The sequence below is a fragment of the Heterocephalus glaber genome, unplaced genomic scaffold, assembly GCF_053883595.1.
Source record: "Heterocephalus glaber isolate CG9 unplaced genomic scaffold, H.glaber_assembly_v1.0 deba00000470, whole genome shotgun sequence".
Lineage (NCBI taxonomy): Eukaryota > Metazoa > Chordata > Mammalia > Rodentia > Bathyergidae > Heterocephalus > Heterocephalus glaber.
The window spans coordinates 11973003-11993664 of NW_028258145.1; the positions used below are offsets into that span (position 1 = coordinate 11973003).

Here is a 20662-nt window from a genome sequence, read left to right on the forward strand (position 1 = left end):
TCCTCTCTGTGAAATGATTTAAGGCCCTAAGACATAAATCTCACCCAAGAGCAGAGCCCACACCAAAGATGGATTGCATGGTACTTCAGTCACGGGAGTAAGAGGGAAAAGCATGCATAACTCTTAATCCTGAGTTTGTTTCTATAGTATTTTAAATATTTTCCTGATTTGTCAAAAAAATATGGCCAATCTCATCTACTAGATCACAAAATTTTCATGAGAAATCCAAAATAATTCTTAAAAATAAGTTACAAGGTGGCATAAAGTTTATATATACAAAATTATTTAGTAATTAAAATCTTAGTTTACTTTTGGGCTCTTATTACAAACTATATATACATACACATATTACAAACTATATACATACATACACTGAATAATTGTATGAAAAGGCATGTTTCAAAAATTAAGAAATTTGTATTATAAAATGTTGGTATGTGAAAGACAATTCAAAATTGCTTACTTTCTAAATTATCACTAAAAATCAAGGCTACTGAAAGAAGTTCTAATTAACATCTATAATCCTGTATACATAGTGCAAAAAGATGTATTTTGGGTTTAAAAATTATAAAAAATAGTATGCCATGCTTTTAAGAAAAAACCTTGTTTAAGCAAAGGTAATAAAAAAGATTATTTTAAAATGTGAGTTTAGAAAGAAACTCCAAAAAAACCCCCAGTAAGTAGAAGAGAGAGATCTAAAAAGGTTTATTTTTTGGCTTTAAAAATGTTTGAAAAGTAATTTTTTTCATTTGAGGAAAAAAGTCAAAATAAGGTCAAAATAATAGAAAAAATTGTCTATGACTGTTGTAAGTAAAAACATCAAAATCTGCCTCGGTTTTCTTGCTAGCCTTGAGGGGATTTAGACACCCAGATTCTGTGTGTTCAGTCACTCTTCTTGCTATATGTGTTTAATCAGGCTAGGCTTGATGAGTCTAAACTCATTGTACAGATTGTTCTTATTTTGGTTATATTTTCTAAAAATGGGACTCCTATAATTTTTTAAAATGTGTTTCCAAAATAAAACCTATATTATACCTGTTATTAGACTGTGGCCATGCCCATTGACTTTTTTTTTAATCTACTGTAATCTGAAGCAGATGTTGAATTCTTCTAGTTTCCTCTAATATCTAGCCACATATCATCCAATCCCCTGTGGTCAGTTGATTTGTTTACCTGGTTGCCTTCAGACTTGGGTTCATGATTCAAAAACAGTATATAAAGCTGGTTCATATTACTATTAATTTTATTCTATGTAATATTTTTAAACTTTGTACTTGTTGCTGGTCAGATTTTTACAAGTACAACTCCTAGCAGGATAATATTGGCCCAGTGGTTTAAAATGATAGCAGCACCTGTGAACTGACAAAATTGAACTGAACAGGTAAACTCCAGGCAGATTTAGCCAGGTTCTTCCGAGCCCCTTTGTTCCTCAGATATCTATAGCTGAAAAGTTCTGACAGACTCCTGGTTGCTGCTCACTTCCCTCCCTCTTGGAACCCAACCAGTTGGGACCCATCCATACAATCAAGCCAGACTGAGCCATCCTGTGGTCCCAGCTTCTCGGGAGGCTGTGAGTAAGTGGCAGCCCAGAATTTGAGACAAGCCTCAGCAGCATAGCAAGACCCCCTCAGAAATCTAAAGTGTAGGTTGATGAGTCAGTAATGATTCTGGGAAAAGAATTTGATCAAAATTGAAAAAGATTATGGTGACCTAAGAAAAGCAAGGAAACAGCTTACAAAAAATATTAAAGAATAAACATAGGATTTTATTTTTTTTTTTTGGTATGGGAGATTGAACTTGGGACCTTGAGCTTGTGAGGCAGGTGACAGAACCACTGAGCTAAATCCCCAGCCCTAAACATAGAATTTTAATTACCCCAGAATATAATGGATCATAGCCTATCCTGCAGCCAGGACCCTCGACAGCAGGTGAACGGATAAGTAAGCCATGGCACCTCTGTTCAGTGAAATGTTATTCAGTGATAGAGAACTGAGCTCTCAAGACATGAAAGGACACAGAGGAAACTTATGCACATTAGAGAAGCCCCACAAGGCTAGTGCTGGACATTCCAACTCCATCAGTGCTGCAGGAGCCTAAACTATAGAGACAGTAACAAGGTCAAGGTTTGGTAGGGCTGGTAGGAGAAGAGGATACACACAAGGACCTGCTCAGCGAGATGCCATAATAGTAGAAATATGCCACTGTCCCTGTGCATGGAGGACTGAGGGCAAGGACCTGCTCTGTGAGACACTGTGATGGTGGGCACATGTCACGCATGTGTCCTAGCCTGTGCACAGAGGACTCAGAGCAGAGGACCTGTTCCCTATGGTGCTGGCTGACACATCACAGATCTGGCCAATACTGTGTTGAGAACTAGAGTAGAAGCCCTCTCCTGGTGACACTCAAATGATGGTCAAATGTTATATCTGGCCAATCCTGTCCTCAGAGGACTGGGATCCCACTCTCCCTTGCTTTTGCTCCCCAGCCATGAAATGACAGTTGTGCCCCATGCTCTGCCATGGCCTGCAGCCTGGCCACAGCCATAGGCCAAGGACGGGGGCCAGTGGGCCTTACCATGACCTCTGAGACCTGGAGCCACAAGACTTTTCTTTATATGCTGACATATGTGGCATACACAGGTACAGCCAGCCATGACAGGCAGCCCAGCATCGTCTCCATCCAATACTCACCGTTCATATGCACACATGTCAGTACAGCTCACACACATACAGCATACACAGTAATGTCTGTTTCATTAGTGTGTTTAATGTGATTATAAAATATAATAAGTTACATATACAGAATCAGGTAGACATATTCAAAATTAAGACTTCACTGGCTAAGGGCCCAGGCCTTGCTGGGAGTGTTTCGTAAACACTTTTCAGAACTACAAAATAGTGACCATCTCAGACCAAGTGGCCAGATGGAGGTCCTGTGAGGTCAGTGAGAATCCTTCTGACTCAGGTTCAGAATCCCAGCAGAGCAAGCCTGCCTTGGGTATTTCCAGATAAGTAAATGACATGTCAGGGGGGCTCTGAACAGTCAGGTCCTAGAGCAGTGGCTGGGGCCAGCGAAAGCTCAGACAGAGCCTGATGGGGTGACACCCCGCCCTGCCCCCCTGGACACTGTTCACCTGTGACCCTCGCGGACTAATCACAGGTAGGAGTGACAACTCATCGCCGCCACCACCAGGGTCGCTGCAGGGCTTCCAAGAGGAACTAGAAGGACAACTAAATGTCCCGGTGGAGCACTTAGCTTGCAGATTCACAGGATGCACAGAATGGGCTCTGGAACACAGCAGCAGAAGTCAGTGATGACATTAACTATCCAGTCGTGATCTTGGTCCCCTCAGCATTCCCTGCACCTGGTGGTGGGAGGCTGCTTCTTGTGCAACAGAGCCCCATGCATTTCTTCACTTGTGGGACTTGGAATTATAAAATCATCACTAGGTCAGGACTGGGTTTTCACTCAGCAGTCAGCACAGTGGTATGGTCAATGAGATCTGTGTGAGCCGTACTGTGTATCAGCTCTGTCTTCAATCTCAGGTACTGAAAAGAAGCCAGCTCTGTCCTCTTATTTCCATTTTCTTGCTGGCCTGCAATATGTGCTCAGCATGTAGAGCCCCTGGGCTGCATTTTCCTGCAGCATCTGCTGCTTTCTCCAGCTCACCTGACGCTCACTTTCCTGACTGCAGCATCACAGGCCAAGTTCTCCAGGCCCGAAGCAGGGAGGAAGGGGCTGGGACACCAGCCCAGGCCAAGTCTGAAACCCTTGGCCACCAGCCTTGACCACTCTGACACCGCCAACGTCTAGCACAGTGCTGGCAGAGTTCGAAGGAGGGACCCCCTCCCATCCCCTCTCAGATCTGTGACAAGCAAGCATGGCCTGACATGTGTGTCCTGGGGGGACTGACACTTGGCCAAGGACCTTGAGGCCATTCACCACTGTCTCAGGCCTGGACCCCAATGTCAGTGGGGCTGGATGCCACACATGTCTGGTCACAGGACACAGGCCTTGTGTGTGGGTGACACAGGGCAGTGTGACACATATCTGGTCACAGGACACAGAGGCCTTACTTGCAGGTGACACAGAGCAAGGCTCCTTCTAGGGACCACAGACAACACCAAGCCTGGGATGCTGTGTCCTGACAGGTTTGCCACACGGGGCCACTGCTGTCCTCGCCTGGGCAGCCCTTGTACCCTCTCAGGATTGGAACACATCTGTGGCCTCCCCTCCTCATGCTGCTCCTTGGCCTCCTGCTGAGCTTCCACTCTTTAGAGACCCGTCACTCCACAGGGTCTAGTTCGCTGGTGCTGGACATCCATCCAGTGAATCCATGCCGGTCAGTGGATAAATATCCCTGTGCCCAGGAGGCTGGGGGCTGGAGCACTGCTCAGCCTTCACCCAGGTCAGGACAGGGGACAGGGCTGCTTCCTGTAAGGTACACGGTGACCCAGCAGAAGCCTGGATTCCACAGCTGCAAAGGCCCGGAGCCCCCAGCTCCTCCAGGGAGGATGGGAAGGCCCTGGCACCCTCAGGATGCACTAGCTGGGGGTGGGGAGGCAGCCGGTGAGACCCCTGCCCACTCCACGATGTCTGCACACAGCGACTCCACAGCGTCCAGCCGCTCAATCTGCACCAGCTTGGTGAGCAGCTCGGGAATGCTGTAGCCCGCTGTGCTGATGCGGTCAAAGAGCTGCATGCCATCTGTCATGCCCCCAATCTCATCCCGCTTCAGCCCAAAGCTCTCGGCCAGGTGGCGCCAGGTCTTTACCACAGCCTTCTCAGAGTTGTATGTGGAGCTGAGCATGCGGCTTGTCTTCTCCAGGCAGTCAAAGGGCAGCTCTGTGGGGCTGAGGCCTGGAGAGCACAACCAATCATCAGAAGAGGGGCCTGTGTTCGGGGCTCCTAAAGTAACTTGAAAACCCCCATCCCAGGGCATGGGTGCTGGAAGCCAGGCTGTACTCAGAACAGAGAACTCGAGTCACCAGGACACAGCCCCCAGATCACACTGCACGGGCAGCCATGGAGGACCAGGCGTGAGTCTGGGGAGACTCTGCTTCCAGGCAGGTGCCCTAGAACCCTGGCCAGGCCCCAGGGGCTGTGAGTACCAGGGTGCCCAGCTCCCCTCTTGCTGCCCTGCTAGGTGGGTGTGTGTGGGTTGTGTGTGGGCCCCAGCATTGGCAGTGAAGGGTTTACCCTTGGGGGAATGAGGGTCACTCAGGGATGGATTTTGCTGCAGCTCAGGATTCAGGCCAAGTCTAAGCTCTGCCCACTCACCTGCCTGCACCTGTTGAGCCCAATACACTGGAGAGGCAGCTGTGGCAGGAGGTGTGAGCCCCGGGCCAGCACTGTCCACCTCAGGAGGAATGAGGGGACTGCTAGGGCAAGCACACACGGCCCCGTGGTCCCTGGTAGTGCCTAGCTGCAAATACTGTGGCCCCCATAAGATCTGTGGTGGGTGACATCACCCATGTATGTTTCCCAGGACATATCCAGTTGGTCAGGGAACTGAAGACTGGATAAATGAATGTTCATCATGACAAGGCCATGTGTGCCTGGGAGTCACAGCTGCCTGGCTCCACTGTTCGGCTCCCATGCCCTTGTCACTGCACTGACATTTCCTGTCCTGTGGGTGAGGGTTGCCAGAAATGCTGAGTAGGGTCTCGCCTTCTGGGACCCCATGCATCCATCCCTTCACACCTGCAGTTGGTTCAGACAGGTGCAGGACCCTTGGAATGTCAGGCCATGTCTTCTGCGTGGCCCTGGCACACTTACCTTCCACAACACCACACACATTGGCATACACATCCAGGATCTTCTTCCTTCGGCTTTGGATCTGTAAAGAATTTAGAATGTTTGGCTGCCTCTGCCTCTGACCTCCCAAGGGGAGGCCTGATGGGGTGGGGGTGGGGGATGGGGCTGCAGCTGGTCCTTGGCACACCAGCCTGCACAAGGGAGGAGGTTCCCTCAGGTCCCCAGCTAGCACCCTTGGCCCTCTTGCCTGCAAAGGACATGGAGCAGGGTTTTGGGAAGGGTGACCCAGGGTGAGACCCAGCTGGGCAAGGGCAGAGCCAGGGTCTTTGTCCTCCTTGGGGCAAAGACAGGTGCTGAGTGGCCCTGGCTGAGGAGCCCCATGCCCACAGCCTCTGTGACAACCAACACCCCCAGGGTCCCTGTGAATATGGCCTTGTAGAAAGGTTACACGGTGTCCCAGCAGGACCAGCCAGACCCAGACCCAGGCAGGCTTTTCTCCAGCTTCCAAGGTTGGCTGGGTGCTGAGGTACGGACCCAGGCACAAAGGCACAGCTGGTCCTCAAGAGCCCACACTGGGGGCACACTGTTCAGGGCTGCCTGCTCTGAGGTAAAATCCTAGATGGTGTGTATAAGAGAGCCTATTTCGGTGTGAAAGAAATGTGCAAAGAAGTTTGCAGAAACACAGAGACCTGTATGTGATTGTTTCTGGGTTCCTATGACTGGCTCCAGGATCCGAGGACCCCACAATCTGATGCTCAAGTCTCCCATGTAACGGGGCCTGATATTTGCACAGAACCTATACACAGCCCCTGTACACTATCACTCTAGGTCACTGGGTGTAAATGCTGTGCAGAGAGCTGCTGAGCTACAGTGTGTAGAGAATAATGAAGAAAAGTCTGCCTAGTACACATGCAGGCTTGCTTGTTCTGTTTTTATCTGGGGTTGGTTGAACCCATTGATTTGGAACCTGCAGACATGAAGGGCTGACTGTGTGTATTTTGTGTGTATTCACATGTGCATTGTGTACATGTGCAAAACCATACATCACTGTTACAAAGGTTTTTTCTGTTCTCTAGCATTTTGAGTGCTTTTACACTTTTCTCTTTTTCATCTACGAGGCAGCACACAGAGGGAGATGTTTCCTGACAGTGTGGGGCAGGAGGAGCTCCCTGTCATGGGAAGCCTATCTCTGGGGGGGGGTCACTGTGGGGACATCATAGTCACTGTGGGGTCCTCACCCCAGCTGACTTGCTGCTGGGGGCTGGCTTCTCCCGGGCCAGGTGCACCAGCGACAGCAGACACAGCTCTGGGGAGCCCTGCTTGTCAGGCGCTGGCTCCTCGTCACTGTCCACACTCCGGCTCAGCAGCTGCTCGTTCTCTGATGAGGCATCATTCTCGCTGGGGACAAGAGGGGTGCACATTGACCACAAGGGGAAGCTACAGCCCTGCCAGGCTCTGTGGGAGTGACAGCCAGGCACAGTGACCCTTCCTGGGGTGACCACCACATCCAGTGTGCACAGCTGGGCCCTGTGACACTTCCCAGGGGTGACCTGCCACCCAGTGTAGACAGCCAGGTACTTTGACATGTCCCAGGGGTGACCTGCTGCCCAGTGTGGACAAGCAGGTGCTGTGACAGGTTCCTCAGTGCCCCTGTGTGCCTCATGGCTCTGGGCATGGGATGTAAGGTGGGAGGACACATCACTGCTCCTCATTCCTTCCCACTGTCCTTTTCGGGGTGACCTGCAGTACCTGGGGCTCTTCAGGCATCAAGGAGACACTGAGGTCAGATGGTGCCTGCCCACCCCTCCCACCTGGTCAGGGTGGGTGTTGGGTAAAGGGCCACAGAATGGGTGCTGTGGGTGCTGGATTGTGTGTTTGACTCTGGCCGAGATTTTGTATTTGACCCATGGTAATAAGAAGCTGAGGTGGTGACTGGCTCCATCCTGGGTGGGTTTTCCACCTGGGGTGGAACCAAGCTCACTGTGAATGGAGCCCAGGAGGCTGGGTGTAACTGCAGGGCTATCGAGGATGCCAGTGGGTACAGGGTCTGCCACCCAAACTCCAGACAGTCCCATGGGTGTTAGGTTCCTACTGACTTCTTGTAGTCATCTGCAGACTACACTACTTTTTTTTTTGGTACCAGGGATCAAACTCGGGACCTTGCACTTGCAAGGCAGGCATCGGAACCACTGAGCTAAATCTCCAGCCCCTGATTTTTTTTTAAGGATTGAATTTGCCAGTAACTGGGCTGCAGCCCTGGAGCCCTGAAGAAAAGCAAGCAGCAGCCTCCTCCTAAGCCTCAAGGCCTCTCAGAAGTCACAGGGTGGGAAAAAGTGCTGTCCCTATGAGGCCACAGGCTACATACCCCAGGTCCTGTCTGCAAGGCCCCAGAGCATGGGCGGGACAAAGCCCTGGGGCCTTCTGCCTTTAGGTATAGAACATGCTTGTATTTCTCTCAAGTCCCCAGCTCCCCACCCTCAGCTGGGCTCCTTCTTGTCCACTTTGGGGAACAGCTCCTGGGAGACAGGGGCCAGATGCACAAAACCCTGCATGGAGAAGCAGTTTCCCAGGGACACAGTCTGAATCTCTGCCTGGCCACCAGACTCGTACCTCTTGGTGGTCTTTGCTGGGGTCGCCGTCAGCTTCTCAAACTCATCTTTCTCGGAGAAGATCACGACGCCATCTGCAGGGGATGGGAGTGGGGAGGGAGGGTCAGCTGGCTGTGCTCAGCTTGGTGCCCCGGCCACGACCCTCCAACCCAGGGCACAGAAACAGACCTGGGGCCTCCTTCTTCTCCACATCCTGGCTCGAAGCTGCATCCACGCTCTTCCCTGGGGGGCTGCTGCAGCAGGCTGCTTGGAGAGAGGGTGGGTGTGAGCAGCCAGGCTGTCCCTGGGCCAGGGACAAGTGTCCAGAGGGAGGGCAGGGTTGGGGCTGTCACCTGGGGCAGAGGGCCGGGCCTTCATGATGTAGAACATGATGATGAGGACAATCGCTATGGCCATGATGAAGATGGTGGACATGGCAATGATCAGAGCTGTGGCCAGGTGTCCTTGGCTCGAGAGCTCTGCTAGTGTCAAGAGGAGTGGCGTGAACATCCCCACAGGCTCCTCCCGCCGTGCAGCCCCCAAGCTACCCCGGCCAGGCACCCCCCTCACCTTTGTGGGCGTGCTGGGAGGGGGGCAGGGTGCTGCCCCCAGAGGTGCGGGGAGAGTTGGCAGAGACCCCTGAGGAGACTCCTGCACCTGCGGGGAGAACACAGTGGCCTCAGGTGAGTGGAAGACACCACTATCATCTGTTGCAAGCTGGGTGAGCTGCAGGCCCCAGGGAACACATTAGGGTTTAACATTCCCTGAAGATCATTCTGATCTCATAGGGTTCTTGCTCTTTAAATAGAGATGAGAAGGAGGGAAGGAGGGAGGGAGGACTGTAGTAACAACTGCTGAAGTTGGATTTCCCTGTGACCTGGGCAGGCTGTGTGCAACCCATCTGGAGGAGGAAAGGGCATGTCTGTGAAAGGATTCCTGGGATGAAACAGTGCTTGACTGCTGTTTCAAATATGAAGAGCAAGGATGTGTTCTTAATACCTTTTCTACTCATAAAATCATCTCTCATTATTAAAAATCTGGAGGAAGTAAGAACACGAGAAGCGAAGACCCGCCCATAGCCTCTCTGTCTAACGCTGACTTTGGCATACTGCCCCGTGGCTTTTTCCTAAAATATGTTTCCAAAGAAGTTGAGACCAAATAATCCAAGGACAGGGATGGGCCAGGCCTTCCCTGTCAGCTATGACTCATGAAATCCCTCATGGAAAACTCACTTAGCAGGGAGGAAACAGTGGCTGATTCTGCCATGGCATATATCCCTAAGGGAGCAGTCAGCTCCAATGAACCGGAAAGACTCTCAGATGCCAGCCTTCCTTCCTCCAGAATGACTAAACACTTCCACAGTGGGGTGCAGCTCAGTGGTGAGCACTTGGCTTGTGGATGCAAGGTCCTCGTGGTTGTAACATTTCCTTCCCTTGCTCTTTTGTCTGCCACTTCTGGAGATAAGTGTGAACTGGGCAGCTCATGGGTCCAGGACAAGACCTCAGCTCCTGGAGGTCAACACCCTGTGTCTCCCACCCTGTACTGTGTGTGTCAACACTAGGCATCTGAGAAGCAAGCTGCCAGGTGTCTTCAGGAGAGGGGTCTGAGCAGCTCAGGCCTAAGCCTGGCTCAGCTCAGGGCAGCTGAGGAGCAGGGACACAGCCAGCCGGGGTGGAGGCCATCAAATGACTCATGTCTGCATCCTCCAGGATCGCCAGCCAGCCACCCTCATCCCTGTCCCTCTAAGACAGACAGGACTCTGAAGTACAAGGTAGCTGAGATGCTGTCGCTCAGGGCTGGGGACTGAGCTGCAGACCATGCCATGAGAAATGCTACCTCTCACTGCGGGCCAAGGGTAACTGAAGGCCCCTCCCATCCCAGCCAACCCCTGCTCTTCCAGTTTAGTCTCCACGCCTGGCCTTAGGACCAGTGACACAGCAGGGAGGAGCCTTGGCTGGCAACTGTCCATCCCTGACCAGGACGGGGACGGGGTGCACCCTTCCCATCCCCAAGCCCCTCTGGATATCTGCAGCCACCAAGGTGATGGCAGTTACACTGCCCCATGTTACACTGGGTGCCACTGATCAGGCTCCAGGAGCAGGAAGCAAGAGAAGGCTTAGGGCCCAATTCAAGCAGAACCTGATTTCCTGTTCTAGAGCAAACAGGACATTGAAGGAAAGTGGATCTGTTTGGTAAGGGGCTCAGACACCCTGAGGAGATGTGTGGGCTGTGTCTAGACCTTCATCATTCTTGTCTCTTCTTGTCCCTTCCTGCCAGGGCTTGTAGGCAGGGTGGGTGACAGGGTTAGAGACGGGGACACAGATACACCCAGGCCTGTGGTCTAGAGAGGCTGCTACACAGTGACCTCTGAAACAGCTTGTGCAGGCCACTGCTTGTCAGGGACACTCCCCCTCCACAGCATGGCCTTCAGGGCCAGCCTGCCTCTGCCTGGGGCCCCAGCAGTGTCACCCAAACAGCCCAGACCAGTGGGTGCTCCCTGCCTGGAAGGACACCATGCTCTGGGCATGGCCCAGCGGGAGGTGGGTGCTGTGGGGGGGGGCAGACTCTACCAAGCCTCTCAGCCCCTTGTTCATGGTAGGACTGGAGCTGAACCCTGTAGCCACCCCCACAGAATGGTCCAGACCTTGGCCAGACAAGTGCCCTTCGGGTCCCTTCCATCTTTGCATTCCCTTCCTGCAGCCCTTGACCCCTGAGAATCTGCAGGGAGGAAGGCACCTTCTGGAGCACCGCCGCAGGTCAGAAGGGCCTGTGGTTTCAGCTGTGCCCACACCTCCCAGCAACAACCTCTTCCCAACAACAGCTTCTTCCCAGCTTAGTGCTCAGAACTGAGGCAGGGACAGAGCCGGCCCCTCACACACATTGGCACGTGTGTGCCAGGGTGCTCTGCTGGGCATAGCCATGCTGTAAGTGCAGTGTGCAGCTTATGTGGTCTGTTTTGTCCCCAACTCAGCGTTCTATGTCCTCTGAGGACATGAGAATGGGTGGGAAGAACAGAGGAGGTCCTGTCTGTCCCACCCGTCCCCAGCCCACTAGGCTGACTTCTGAGGTGTGAGGTCACTTCTAGACTTTGTCACCATTGTCATGTTATTAGGGAGAACAGCAGTCCATGGGGCAGCACTGGACGTGGTTGGAAGGTGGGGCAGGGGTGGGGTGGGGCTGGTCCAAGCTGGTCCCTGAAACCTCCCTGATGACATTACACAGGAACCCCTGAAGACCCCAGGACAGAACTACAGCAGCATGAATGGGTATCTGTAACGTGTCGTCTCATTGCGCCATGCTGAAAGGATGTGGCAGGTCAGAAATCTGGATGAAGCCAGCTAATGGGATCTGAGTACACAGGTTTTGGGGACAGAGGCTAGAACTGTTCCAGCTCCCACACCACTGGCCCTGTCGCCAGCTGTGGTCACAGACAAAGAGGGGCTGGTAGTGACTGCTGAGCCCCCTCTGCCTGCTTAGGCTGGCACTGGTGCGGTTCCCCACATGCATACCTCACATGACAAAGTCCTGGGTCATGTCCATGAGGTCTGATGCAGACCTGCTCCACACTGGCAGCCAAAGCAGAGCCAGCTGGGAGGTCTCCCTCCAGAGTGAATGGAGATGTTTCTGTGCAAGATGTCCCTGGGGCCTGGCTTTGATGAGAAAGACCACAATTCCAGGAGATGGGCACACCCTCTGCTTAGGTCCACACTCTCCACTAGGGCCTGCACCCTCCTCTCGGGTCTGTGTCCATGCAGGACAGGGTGAGCCCTGAGGCCTGTGTGGCTGTAGCAGGCCTGACCCACCTGGTGTGTTGTGGAGTGGTGAGCCAGGCTGCCCTTGGGCTGCACACCCCCTGGCTGTGGATCCTGGCTCAACAGCAGGTAGTCAGGCCCTCTAGGGTGCTGGTCAGCCCAGGCCCATTCAGACTGGCTGCCTTAGAATCCACTTCTTAAAGGTGCCTGGCGACATGCTGTGCCTGAGGGCCTGTGCCTCGCTTCTCAGAGACAGCTGTGTGGATCCCACCTGTAGTCTTGGGCATCACACTGTGCTCCAGGGGAACACCCGGCACAAGTCAGTGTGGAATGGACTCTGGGTCCTGGTCACCAACATGTCCCGACACTGGCATGGGCACTTCCAACACACTGCCACCATGCCCCTGTCTTCACAGTGACCTGTGACATGGGTGGGTTTCCTGGTAGCAGACAGACATGACAAAAGCTCTTCCTGTGTGACGCCTCCGCATGGTGCCCTGGCCTTTGACAGTTACATGGGTGTCTTCGGGACAGCTGGGGCCAGAAAGCCAGAGCTCTCAGCAAACCAGCACATCTGGGTCTTGAATTTGACTGATCACTAGCGAGAGGGCTCTGCACCTCCCTTCAGCCTAATAGGATGCATGAGGTGGGGAAGGATGAAGCTGTCCCTAGGGCCAGCCATAAACAGGAGATATGGCCTTGGCTTCAAGGCCTGGGCATCCTGGGGCGTCCCAAGTGTGGGCAGGTGTCCCTGGGGACAGAGCTACCCAGGGTGTTAAGAGGCGTCTGGAGCACACCTGTCTCCTGCTTCCAGCGTCAAGGACTCCACACTAGCTGTGCCTACCCTGCTAGAGTACCAAGCCCATGTTTCCTCAGTCGTGTGGTGGAGAAAAGGGAAACTGAGGCAGCTACAAGGCACCTACAGCCTCAGTCTCAGAGACACATTTAAATCAGGCCGAGATCAGGCAGTGTCAGGTCCATCAGGCCTCCAGCCACCACCAGGCACCCCTGGAAGCAGGGGTTCATTTGTGGACGGTGTCACATCCACACCACATGCATGCACGACCGTGCTCACGGTGGTTGGGTGGCCTCTCTGGCTGCCCTGGGCTGCCTCTGTCAGGGTCACCAGCTGCCCCGGGATCTCAGCTATTGGAATGCTCCTTGGTTTTGAGGAGGTGGGGCAGTGGTTGGCCGTCTGGGGACTGGGGGGGGGGTGCGGTCCGGTTATGGGATGGGCGATCCCATGACCCCAGTCCTGTGTCCCCATGCTGCGGTCCTGATCCCTCGGTCCGGGTTTTCCTCCCTTGACGGAGGGGCTGCGCTTGCTCCCCAGGTGACCCTAGGTCTCCTCTCTCAGGTCGGGTCAGACGCTGTCCCAGTAGGTCGTGCCCGCGGTCCGCCCAGGTTAGGCAGCATCTCAGAGCCACCAGTAGGTCCAGATCCCGGGAGAAGACCGAACGGCCCCGGGGAGCTCGGGGCAGACGGAAGCCCAGTTCTGGGCGTGCGCGGGCTCGGACAAGCTGGGCGCAGCCTGCACCCGTTCATCCAAGCCCCGCCCAAGACTCCGCCCCCACCAAGGCTCCGTCCCGTCCCCTGCACGGATCGGCCCTGCTTCCCGTCCTGCCCTCTAGACACCGCCCCCTCTGCTCAGTGACGCGGAAGTGATGGGGGCTACCGCTGAGCCGTGGAGGGCAGAGCGGGGTCCCCAGGTGCTCCTGGGTCCTAGATTCATCCTCTTGGCCTCGCGCGATTACAAATGTGGGCGGGAACTGAACTCGCCTGGCCTTCACGGAATACCTTTGCACCCATGACCTCTCGCTTTTCCAGGAGACAGGACAGGGCTTATTTTATTTTGGGGCGCCGGGGGCGGATCCCAGGGTCTGAGGCACCCCAGGCAAACAAAGAGGAGGAGCCCGGCCTGCAGTGGCAGGCTCCCTTCCCAGGCCACCCATCCCGCCCTGCCCCGAAATTGACCTCTTGTCCTGCCAGCACTCACATTCCTTGGTGTTGGGGGGCGCTAGGAGGCAGGAATAGCAGACCATGCCATAGATGTTCCTCGGTCTGTTTTCCAACATGTAGTAGCTGTAGGGACAAGAAAGACAGCAGACAGGTGAGGGGCCGCAGTGGTTCCTGGCGGGAGTCAGCCAGCCTTGGGGCAGCAGGGGTGGGGTTGCACCCAGCCAGCTGCCCCAGGCCCTTGGTTTCCCGGGGTTCTGTGTTCTGAGCGGACAGTCTTTTTCCAGTATTGGGCCAGCCTGTCCCTCTCTGACACCCCCACTCCCTGTCTTTTAGTTCTGCTCCTGAGGGATTTGTTAGTGCATGTATGTCATTGTCTTTGTCGGTGTCACCCCTAGAATGTCTGGGTGCCACCACAGTCCACAGTCCACAGTGCTGTAGCTCGGGGACTGTTACCAGCACTGCCCATGAATCCTGGACCCAGATCTCCCAGACCATCTGTGAGGCTGCAGATGACCTGAGGGGAGCTGGCCAGCTGTGAGGACAGCTGACTGCCCAGACAGCCTGAAAGGCAGCCAGTGGCTCAGGCCCGCAGGCCCCTATGGGACTGGCCGCTGTACAGTGGCCGCATGTGCATACAGAAGAGGACTCATTCACCGCCACCCTGCTGGATGCCTTCACCCCAACCATGCTCCTGGCACCAGTCCATGGCCACACTAGTGGGTGGGGTCTACTGCTGTGGCCATGACCCTGCAGGCCACCCACATGGGGCCTCTCCTCCAGGCCCAGCTCCTTCCCTCCACCAGCTCTGGCTTCTACCTTGGCTCCATAAACAAGTGTCATTTGCCACATAATGAGAAGTCAATTATGTGGGGTTTTTTTTGGTACCGGGGATTGAAACTCAGGACCTTGCGCTTTCGAGGCAGGCGGCAGAACCACTGAGCTAAATCCCCGGCCCGAGGAGTCAATTAAACAAAAGGCGGGCCGGGGATTTAGCTCAGTGGTTCTGCCGCCTACCGCGCAAGGTCCCGAGTTCGATCCCCGGTACCAAAAAAATCAAATAAACAAAAGGAACCGAGGTTAGCACCTTCCCTGATTCTAATGCAGGAGGGGGCAACATCTCCTGTGCATACAGAACTTTCTGTTTTATTAGCCATGTACCTCAAAGGCCCTCCCATGGCTGCCAGCTGTTGGGTGCTAGGTTGGAGTTGGGGACCCAGGTAGAGCTAGTCTGAGGGAGCAAACTGGTGGAGGCTCCTGTCTGCCTGGTCCCAGGGTTCTGGGGAGGTTACAAATTTCCCCTTGTCCCATTCTCCCACACCTGGCCCTCCCACAGGAAAGCCCGCATGCTGCTCATTGTTAAGCTCTGCCTAGGCTACAGGATGCATTGCAGCGCAGAGGCAAAGAATGAGCAGCCAGCCTGCCAAACCACAGGGGAGGCCTGTACAGCCCAGGTTGGAAGACAAACAGAGCTGATCTGTATCGCAGCAGTGTGGAGACTGCAGGGATTCCGGATGAAAACAGCCTTTCATGGAGCTTGTGAGGCTCCTTGCCAAAACACCCCATTATCCTGCCCTGGGACACAGGGTCCTCAGGTGCCTCCCATTAGGCCTGGAGCTCACTGGGGGACGGAAGGGATTGATTTAAACAGATATCACATGGAGGGCCCATCAGGGAGCCAGCAAAGCCGTGGTCACATCCATGGGGTGGCACTGGGACACCACATCCTCCTTGTGCAGGGTGGGAGGCCATGCTCTGTCCTGGTATAGAAGGTGATGACCAGCTGACTGCTGTGCCAGGAGGCAGAGAGAGCCAGGAAGAGCCCTACTGTTCTGCTGATGGGCACCCTCTTGGCCCAGGTCCTTTGAGGCAGCCACAAGCTGCAGCCTGTCTCCAGGGACAGCTTCCTTTGGGTCTGCCATCCCTGGCCTCTTTGTAACCTCAGGGACAGTCCGGCCCCAGGACCATGAGCTGGGCTCAGCATCCCTCTCCGAGAATTCTGCCTGTTTCTTGGCCTGACCTCCCTCCAGAAGTCTCCCAGAACCCTGGGTCCCTTGTCCGACCAGGAGGGCTTCCTGGGCATTTGGGACACTGCCTGTGGTGGTGGCTGCCTTCCTGGTCTCCGCTCCTTAGAGAGGAAAGGGAGCATGGATGCTCTTGGCCCCCTGCTGGTCTCTTGGAGCTGAAGGTTCACAGGACTGAACACTGGTTATTCTGTTACTTAGGGTGTGAGTCAGGCTCTGGAGACACTTTTAGGTTTTGCAAACAGGGTTCATCTGCTTCCAGGTGAGCACATTGCATGTCTTTCCTGCACTTAATCCTCAGAGCTCTGCCTTTCTTTCATGGATATTGTATTTGCACCAATAAAATTAGTGAGTGAATCAGTCAAGATGAAACTCAGGAAGCTCAGAGACCAATTCCAGCATCTATTGTCAAGGTCTACTGAATGTCTGTCATTCAGGGGCCACACAGGTCTGCACAGAGCTAATTCCCAGCGGCTCCTGGGTGGCGGGGCTGCTCTGTCATCTCACAGGGGCTCGAAGCTACAGCAACTGAACTAAAGCCATCAGTGACAAAGCTTCTACTCTTATCACAATTCTCTAAGAGCATAGTCCCATAGCCTGCCTGTTTGTTCTGTGCTTCTGGAAGTGTTCTTTCCTGAGTATCTTTTGTTGTGCTGTCTTGACTACCTTGAAGTCCTGAATCAATTCATAACATTGACATTTCACGGTCTTTTTGTCTTTGGGGAAGAACTAGAAGTAGCACAGTGCCAGTGAATAAGATGGGTGATTGAGGATACACCATCATGTTTTTACCAGGTCACCTATTGATGGCACTTGGTAGCACCATTCACTGTGTTTTTGATCACACCTTATAAAGACACTCATGAAAAAGGACCTCCAGAACTGCTTCAGAAAGTGGCAAGAACAATGGGATAAGTGTGTTCAAAGCAAGGGAGAGGATTTTGAGGGAGAATAATGACAGTGCTTCTTTTACTGTAATACATTTTAAAAAATTTAAACACATTATTTTCACATATAAAGATTTTACTTCTACCTTGCCAATCTTATCCTAATTGTGTCATTTATTGCCAGAATTTTTGGTTTGGGCCTATGTTTCAAAGTTTAATGGACAGAGGAAGAGTAGGCATATCTGCCCTTGTTCCCCACCTTAAGGAGAAAGCATTGTATCTTCTCCATTCGTATAAGGCGTTCTCGCTGGAAGTGTGGAGTACATGTCTTTAATCTGTTGAGAAGGTTCTGTTCTACTTCTAGTCTCTGATAGCTTTTACCATGAACAGCTGTGGAATTTTTGATCACTTCTTGTATGTCCTCATTGGAAAAGGTTAGTTCACTTTCTATTTTTAAGTTGTTGTGTCTTTCTAGCATACTTCCTTCTAGACTCCTGCTCAGTGTCCACCTTTAAATATATCTTATTTTCTTCTTCCTCTAAAGTCAACACAGTGACCCAAGGAGCCAACATCTGTACAAGCACACTGTGAAGTGTAGTGTGCTGTTCACAACACCGCTGTGCCATGATGATCGTTATCCATATCACTCATCACTACCATCCCCTCCTTATCACCTCCATCACCACATCTCCATTACACCTCCTTCACCTCCATCACCACCTCCATCACCTCCATCACCATCAACACCATCACCACCTGCATCACCATCATCACCTCCATCACCCCAATCATGAACACCTCCATCACAATCTCCATCACCATCATCTTACCTCCATCACCAGTATGACCTCCATCACCAACACCTCCATCACCTCCATCACAATCTCCATCACCATCATCACCTCCACCACCTCCTTCACCTCCATCACCACCATCACCTCCATCATCATCATCATCATCATCATCATCACCTCCATCACTCATCCTCATTTCCGTCATCACTTCCAACCCCATCATCCACACCTCCAGTCATACCTCCATCGCTATTATCATCCACACCTCTGTCATCACCTCCATCACCATTACCCCCCTCCCTAAGCTCCCTCTCTGTCATCTCCATCTGTCTCCCTTCCCACCTCTGTCATCACCTCCATCACCATCTTCCTCCCCTCCATCACCTCTGTCCCTACCCCTACCTCACTTGCACTTGAACACCTGCACTTGCAAAGCATTATGCCCCATGACCACTAGTGGGAGGCAGCAGCAGTATTGGCTTAGTATTCACAGCAGGTCAGGCTGTGTTTTCTTGGTTCTGGGCAGAATTTGCCAATATGTGCTGCCTGGAAAGAGGATGATTTACTTTTCATGCCTTTCAGGCTAAATGCACTTGGGAAAACTTCAGATACATGGCCTCAGTGCAGTGAGACTGTAGGCATCTCATGATGGAAACATTTTCATTAGTAGCTTTTACCCTCACATTTCCCAGAGATTACAAATACCAGACATCATACTTCACGTAGAAATTTAGTTTTCCCCTCCAAAGTGTTCCACATCTGTTGTCTCACTCAGAGTGTGAGCACTCGGCTAAGCAGCTTCACTTGGGCAGTCACCTGGTGCTGCCGTGCATGGTGACACCCTTGTGATTGGACAGTGTTCCATGTGAGACAAAGCAGGCACCACACTGCCCATGCCATCCACATTACTCCAGGCACCAGCAAGGCCACACTTACCCAGGGAGGCACGGCCCACACTCAGCATCATTCTCCATGTCCCCCGGTGTCAGTACCGTGGCCCGGAAAAAGCCTTCACAATCCTTATGGCGCCTGCAGATCTGGTAGCCCCCTTTGGAGAACTTCTCAGCAGGGCAGGGGACACAGCCATAGTCCTCGTCCTTGGTGCCATAGCCGCAGGACTGGCCAAGAAGTGGTCAGGACGGTGAGTGAGAAGCATGTGGACCCTGACAGCCTGAGCAGAGACCCAGGTTGGTTCCTGTCCTATCCTGGGACCAACTTCTGGATCTCAGCCACAGACTGGCCCTGGCACTCACTTTCTCAGCCTCTCCTGGACCCCAAACCCTGGAGGTTGTACCTTCCCTCAGGAGACAGAGGTGGGGACTCAGGCTTGAAAGTACTACTTTGACCCAGAAGGCCTGATACCCTTGAGTCAGAGCAGGAAGGGGTCCCCTGGACATGGGGACCAGGGGTGCTATGAGCAAGTGCTCAGCGCTCAGCCCTGGGCAGCTGCCTTGCCCAGCCTGCAGCCCACCCTTACCATGTAGGGCTCCTCGCCTGGTCCACAGGGCGGGCACAGCTGGCACAGCCCAGTGGTCTGGTTGTAGAACTCGTCCTCACCGCAGCTGGAATACTCTGCGCCGGCTGAGTGCACCAGCGACATCTGCACCAAGCAAAGCCACTGTGGTCACGGCACCTCAGGATGTACACGGTGACCCAGCAGCTACATGTAGTGCCATGCCAGGCACACACAGGCTGTCACCAGGCACGGCCACCCAGCTCCCTCCAGCACCCCACCTGAACTGCTCCACCCTGCCCGCTGTCCAGGCCCATGAGGTCTATATGCTTCAGGTTCTCTTTGCCCATACATTCTCAAGGTCATGACCAGGTGGCCCTGCTCCCGAGCTTCTAAACAGCAGGTGCCCGGAACATAGGTCATTGTAATGTGTGTTCCCACTCTCGCTCAGGAGGGGTCTGGAAGACCAGGCTCAGCACTCAGGCAGTGGGCTGTGGGCAGCTGTGTCTGCCCCTGGGCCTGGCTGGGGCTCCTACCTCACCGTGGGGACATTGAAGCTCCTGAGGCTGACGACCAGAGCCCTGGGTTCCTGTGAGTGGAGGGTGTAGCCCGGACCAGTGGGTTCTCATGAGTGGGCACCAGGGCCACTTACCACAAGGACAGGCAGCCAGGGCATCCACCTGCCGTGCGCCATACTCTCCGGGGACGGCACCTGAAAGACACAGGTGTCAGCACAGTAGCCCCAGCTCAGCTGCTGTCAAAGAAGCTACCAGATGCCAGGGGCCTCCTGTGACTGCCTGGGGAGGAACACGTCCAGCTGAGCCCAGGCCTGAACCCCGCAACCGACCTTGTGCCGCTCGCCAGCATTTCAGAGAGGAAGCGGAGCCCAGGTCCTATGCTACCGAGCTGGAGACCAAGTTCAGGAGCCTGGTTCACACGGCATGAGCCAGGGCCCCAGACTCTAGGGCAGAGAAAACCACAGGATGCGGTTGGGACAGCCAAGTCTGCCAGCCTGGCCACCCTCCTGGCCCCGCTGGAGCAGCGTCCCCATGCCAGGAGGAAAGCTGGTCTTGAAGACAGGAGGAGCAGAGGAGTGTAGGAGTCCAGCTGCCTGTGGCACTGAGACACCTGGAGGCCAGAGAGTCCCCTGACCAGCCAAGGTCACATGGCAGGGGCCCTGACTATGACACAGTGGAGACAGGAGGCACCCGTGTCTCTTCATATTCACGTGCAGCTGAGGCCACCACTCAGCACTGGTGAGGGATCCAGATCAGGGTCTGCCTTGTGGGCCATGTACACTGGGTGGCTCCAGCTGTCCTTCTGTAGGGTCTAGTGGTCCTCAGGAGACAGCACAGTCCTGGGGGCTGGGGTTGGGGGCCCAGTACACCTGTCATCCCTGCCTGTCCATGGGTTCTGGACTCCCACACAGGAAGTCCATGGGGTGCCCATCC

General features: G+C 53.7%; 1 protein-coding gene across 1 annotated transcript in view; it reads right to left on the minus strand.

Moving 5' to 3' along the window:
* Window positions 1–2747: 2747 nt before the first annotated feature.
* Window positions 2748–20662, minus strand: part of Edar (ectodysplasin A receptor) — a 49936-nt gene continuing 32021 nt past the window's right edge. Inside the window, exons 3-13 of the mRNA XM_004844733.3 lie at window positions 19864–19923; window positions 19236–19358; window positions 18695–18876; window positions 14094–14179; window positions 8916–9002; window positions 8699–8824; window positions 8535–8609; window positions 8368–8440; window positions 6996–7155; window positions 5779–5839; window positions 2748–4860 (exon numbers count right to left, since the gene is read on the minus strand). Of these exons, the coding sequence (XP_004844790.1) occupies window positions 4535–4860; window positions 5779–5839; window positions 6996–7155; window positions 8368–8440; window positions 8535–8609; window positions 8699–8824; window positions 8916–9002; window positions 14094–14179; window positions 18695–18876; window positions 19236–19358; window positions 19864–19905 (1341 nt within the window). The 5' untranslated portion in view covers window positions 19906–19923 and the 3' untranslated portion in view covers window positions 2748–4534. The remainder of the gene's footprint in view (window positions 4861–5778; window positions 5840–6995; window positions 7156–8367; window positions 8441–8534; window positions 8610–8698; window positions 8825–8915; window positions 9003–14093; window positions 14180–18694; window positions 18877–19235; window positions 19359–19863; window positions 19924–20662) is intronic.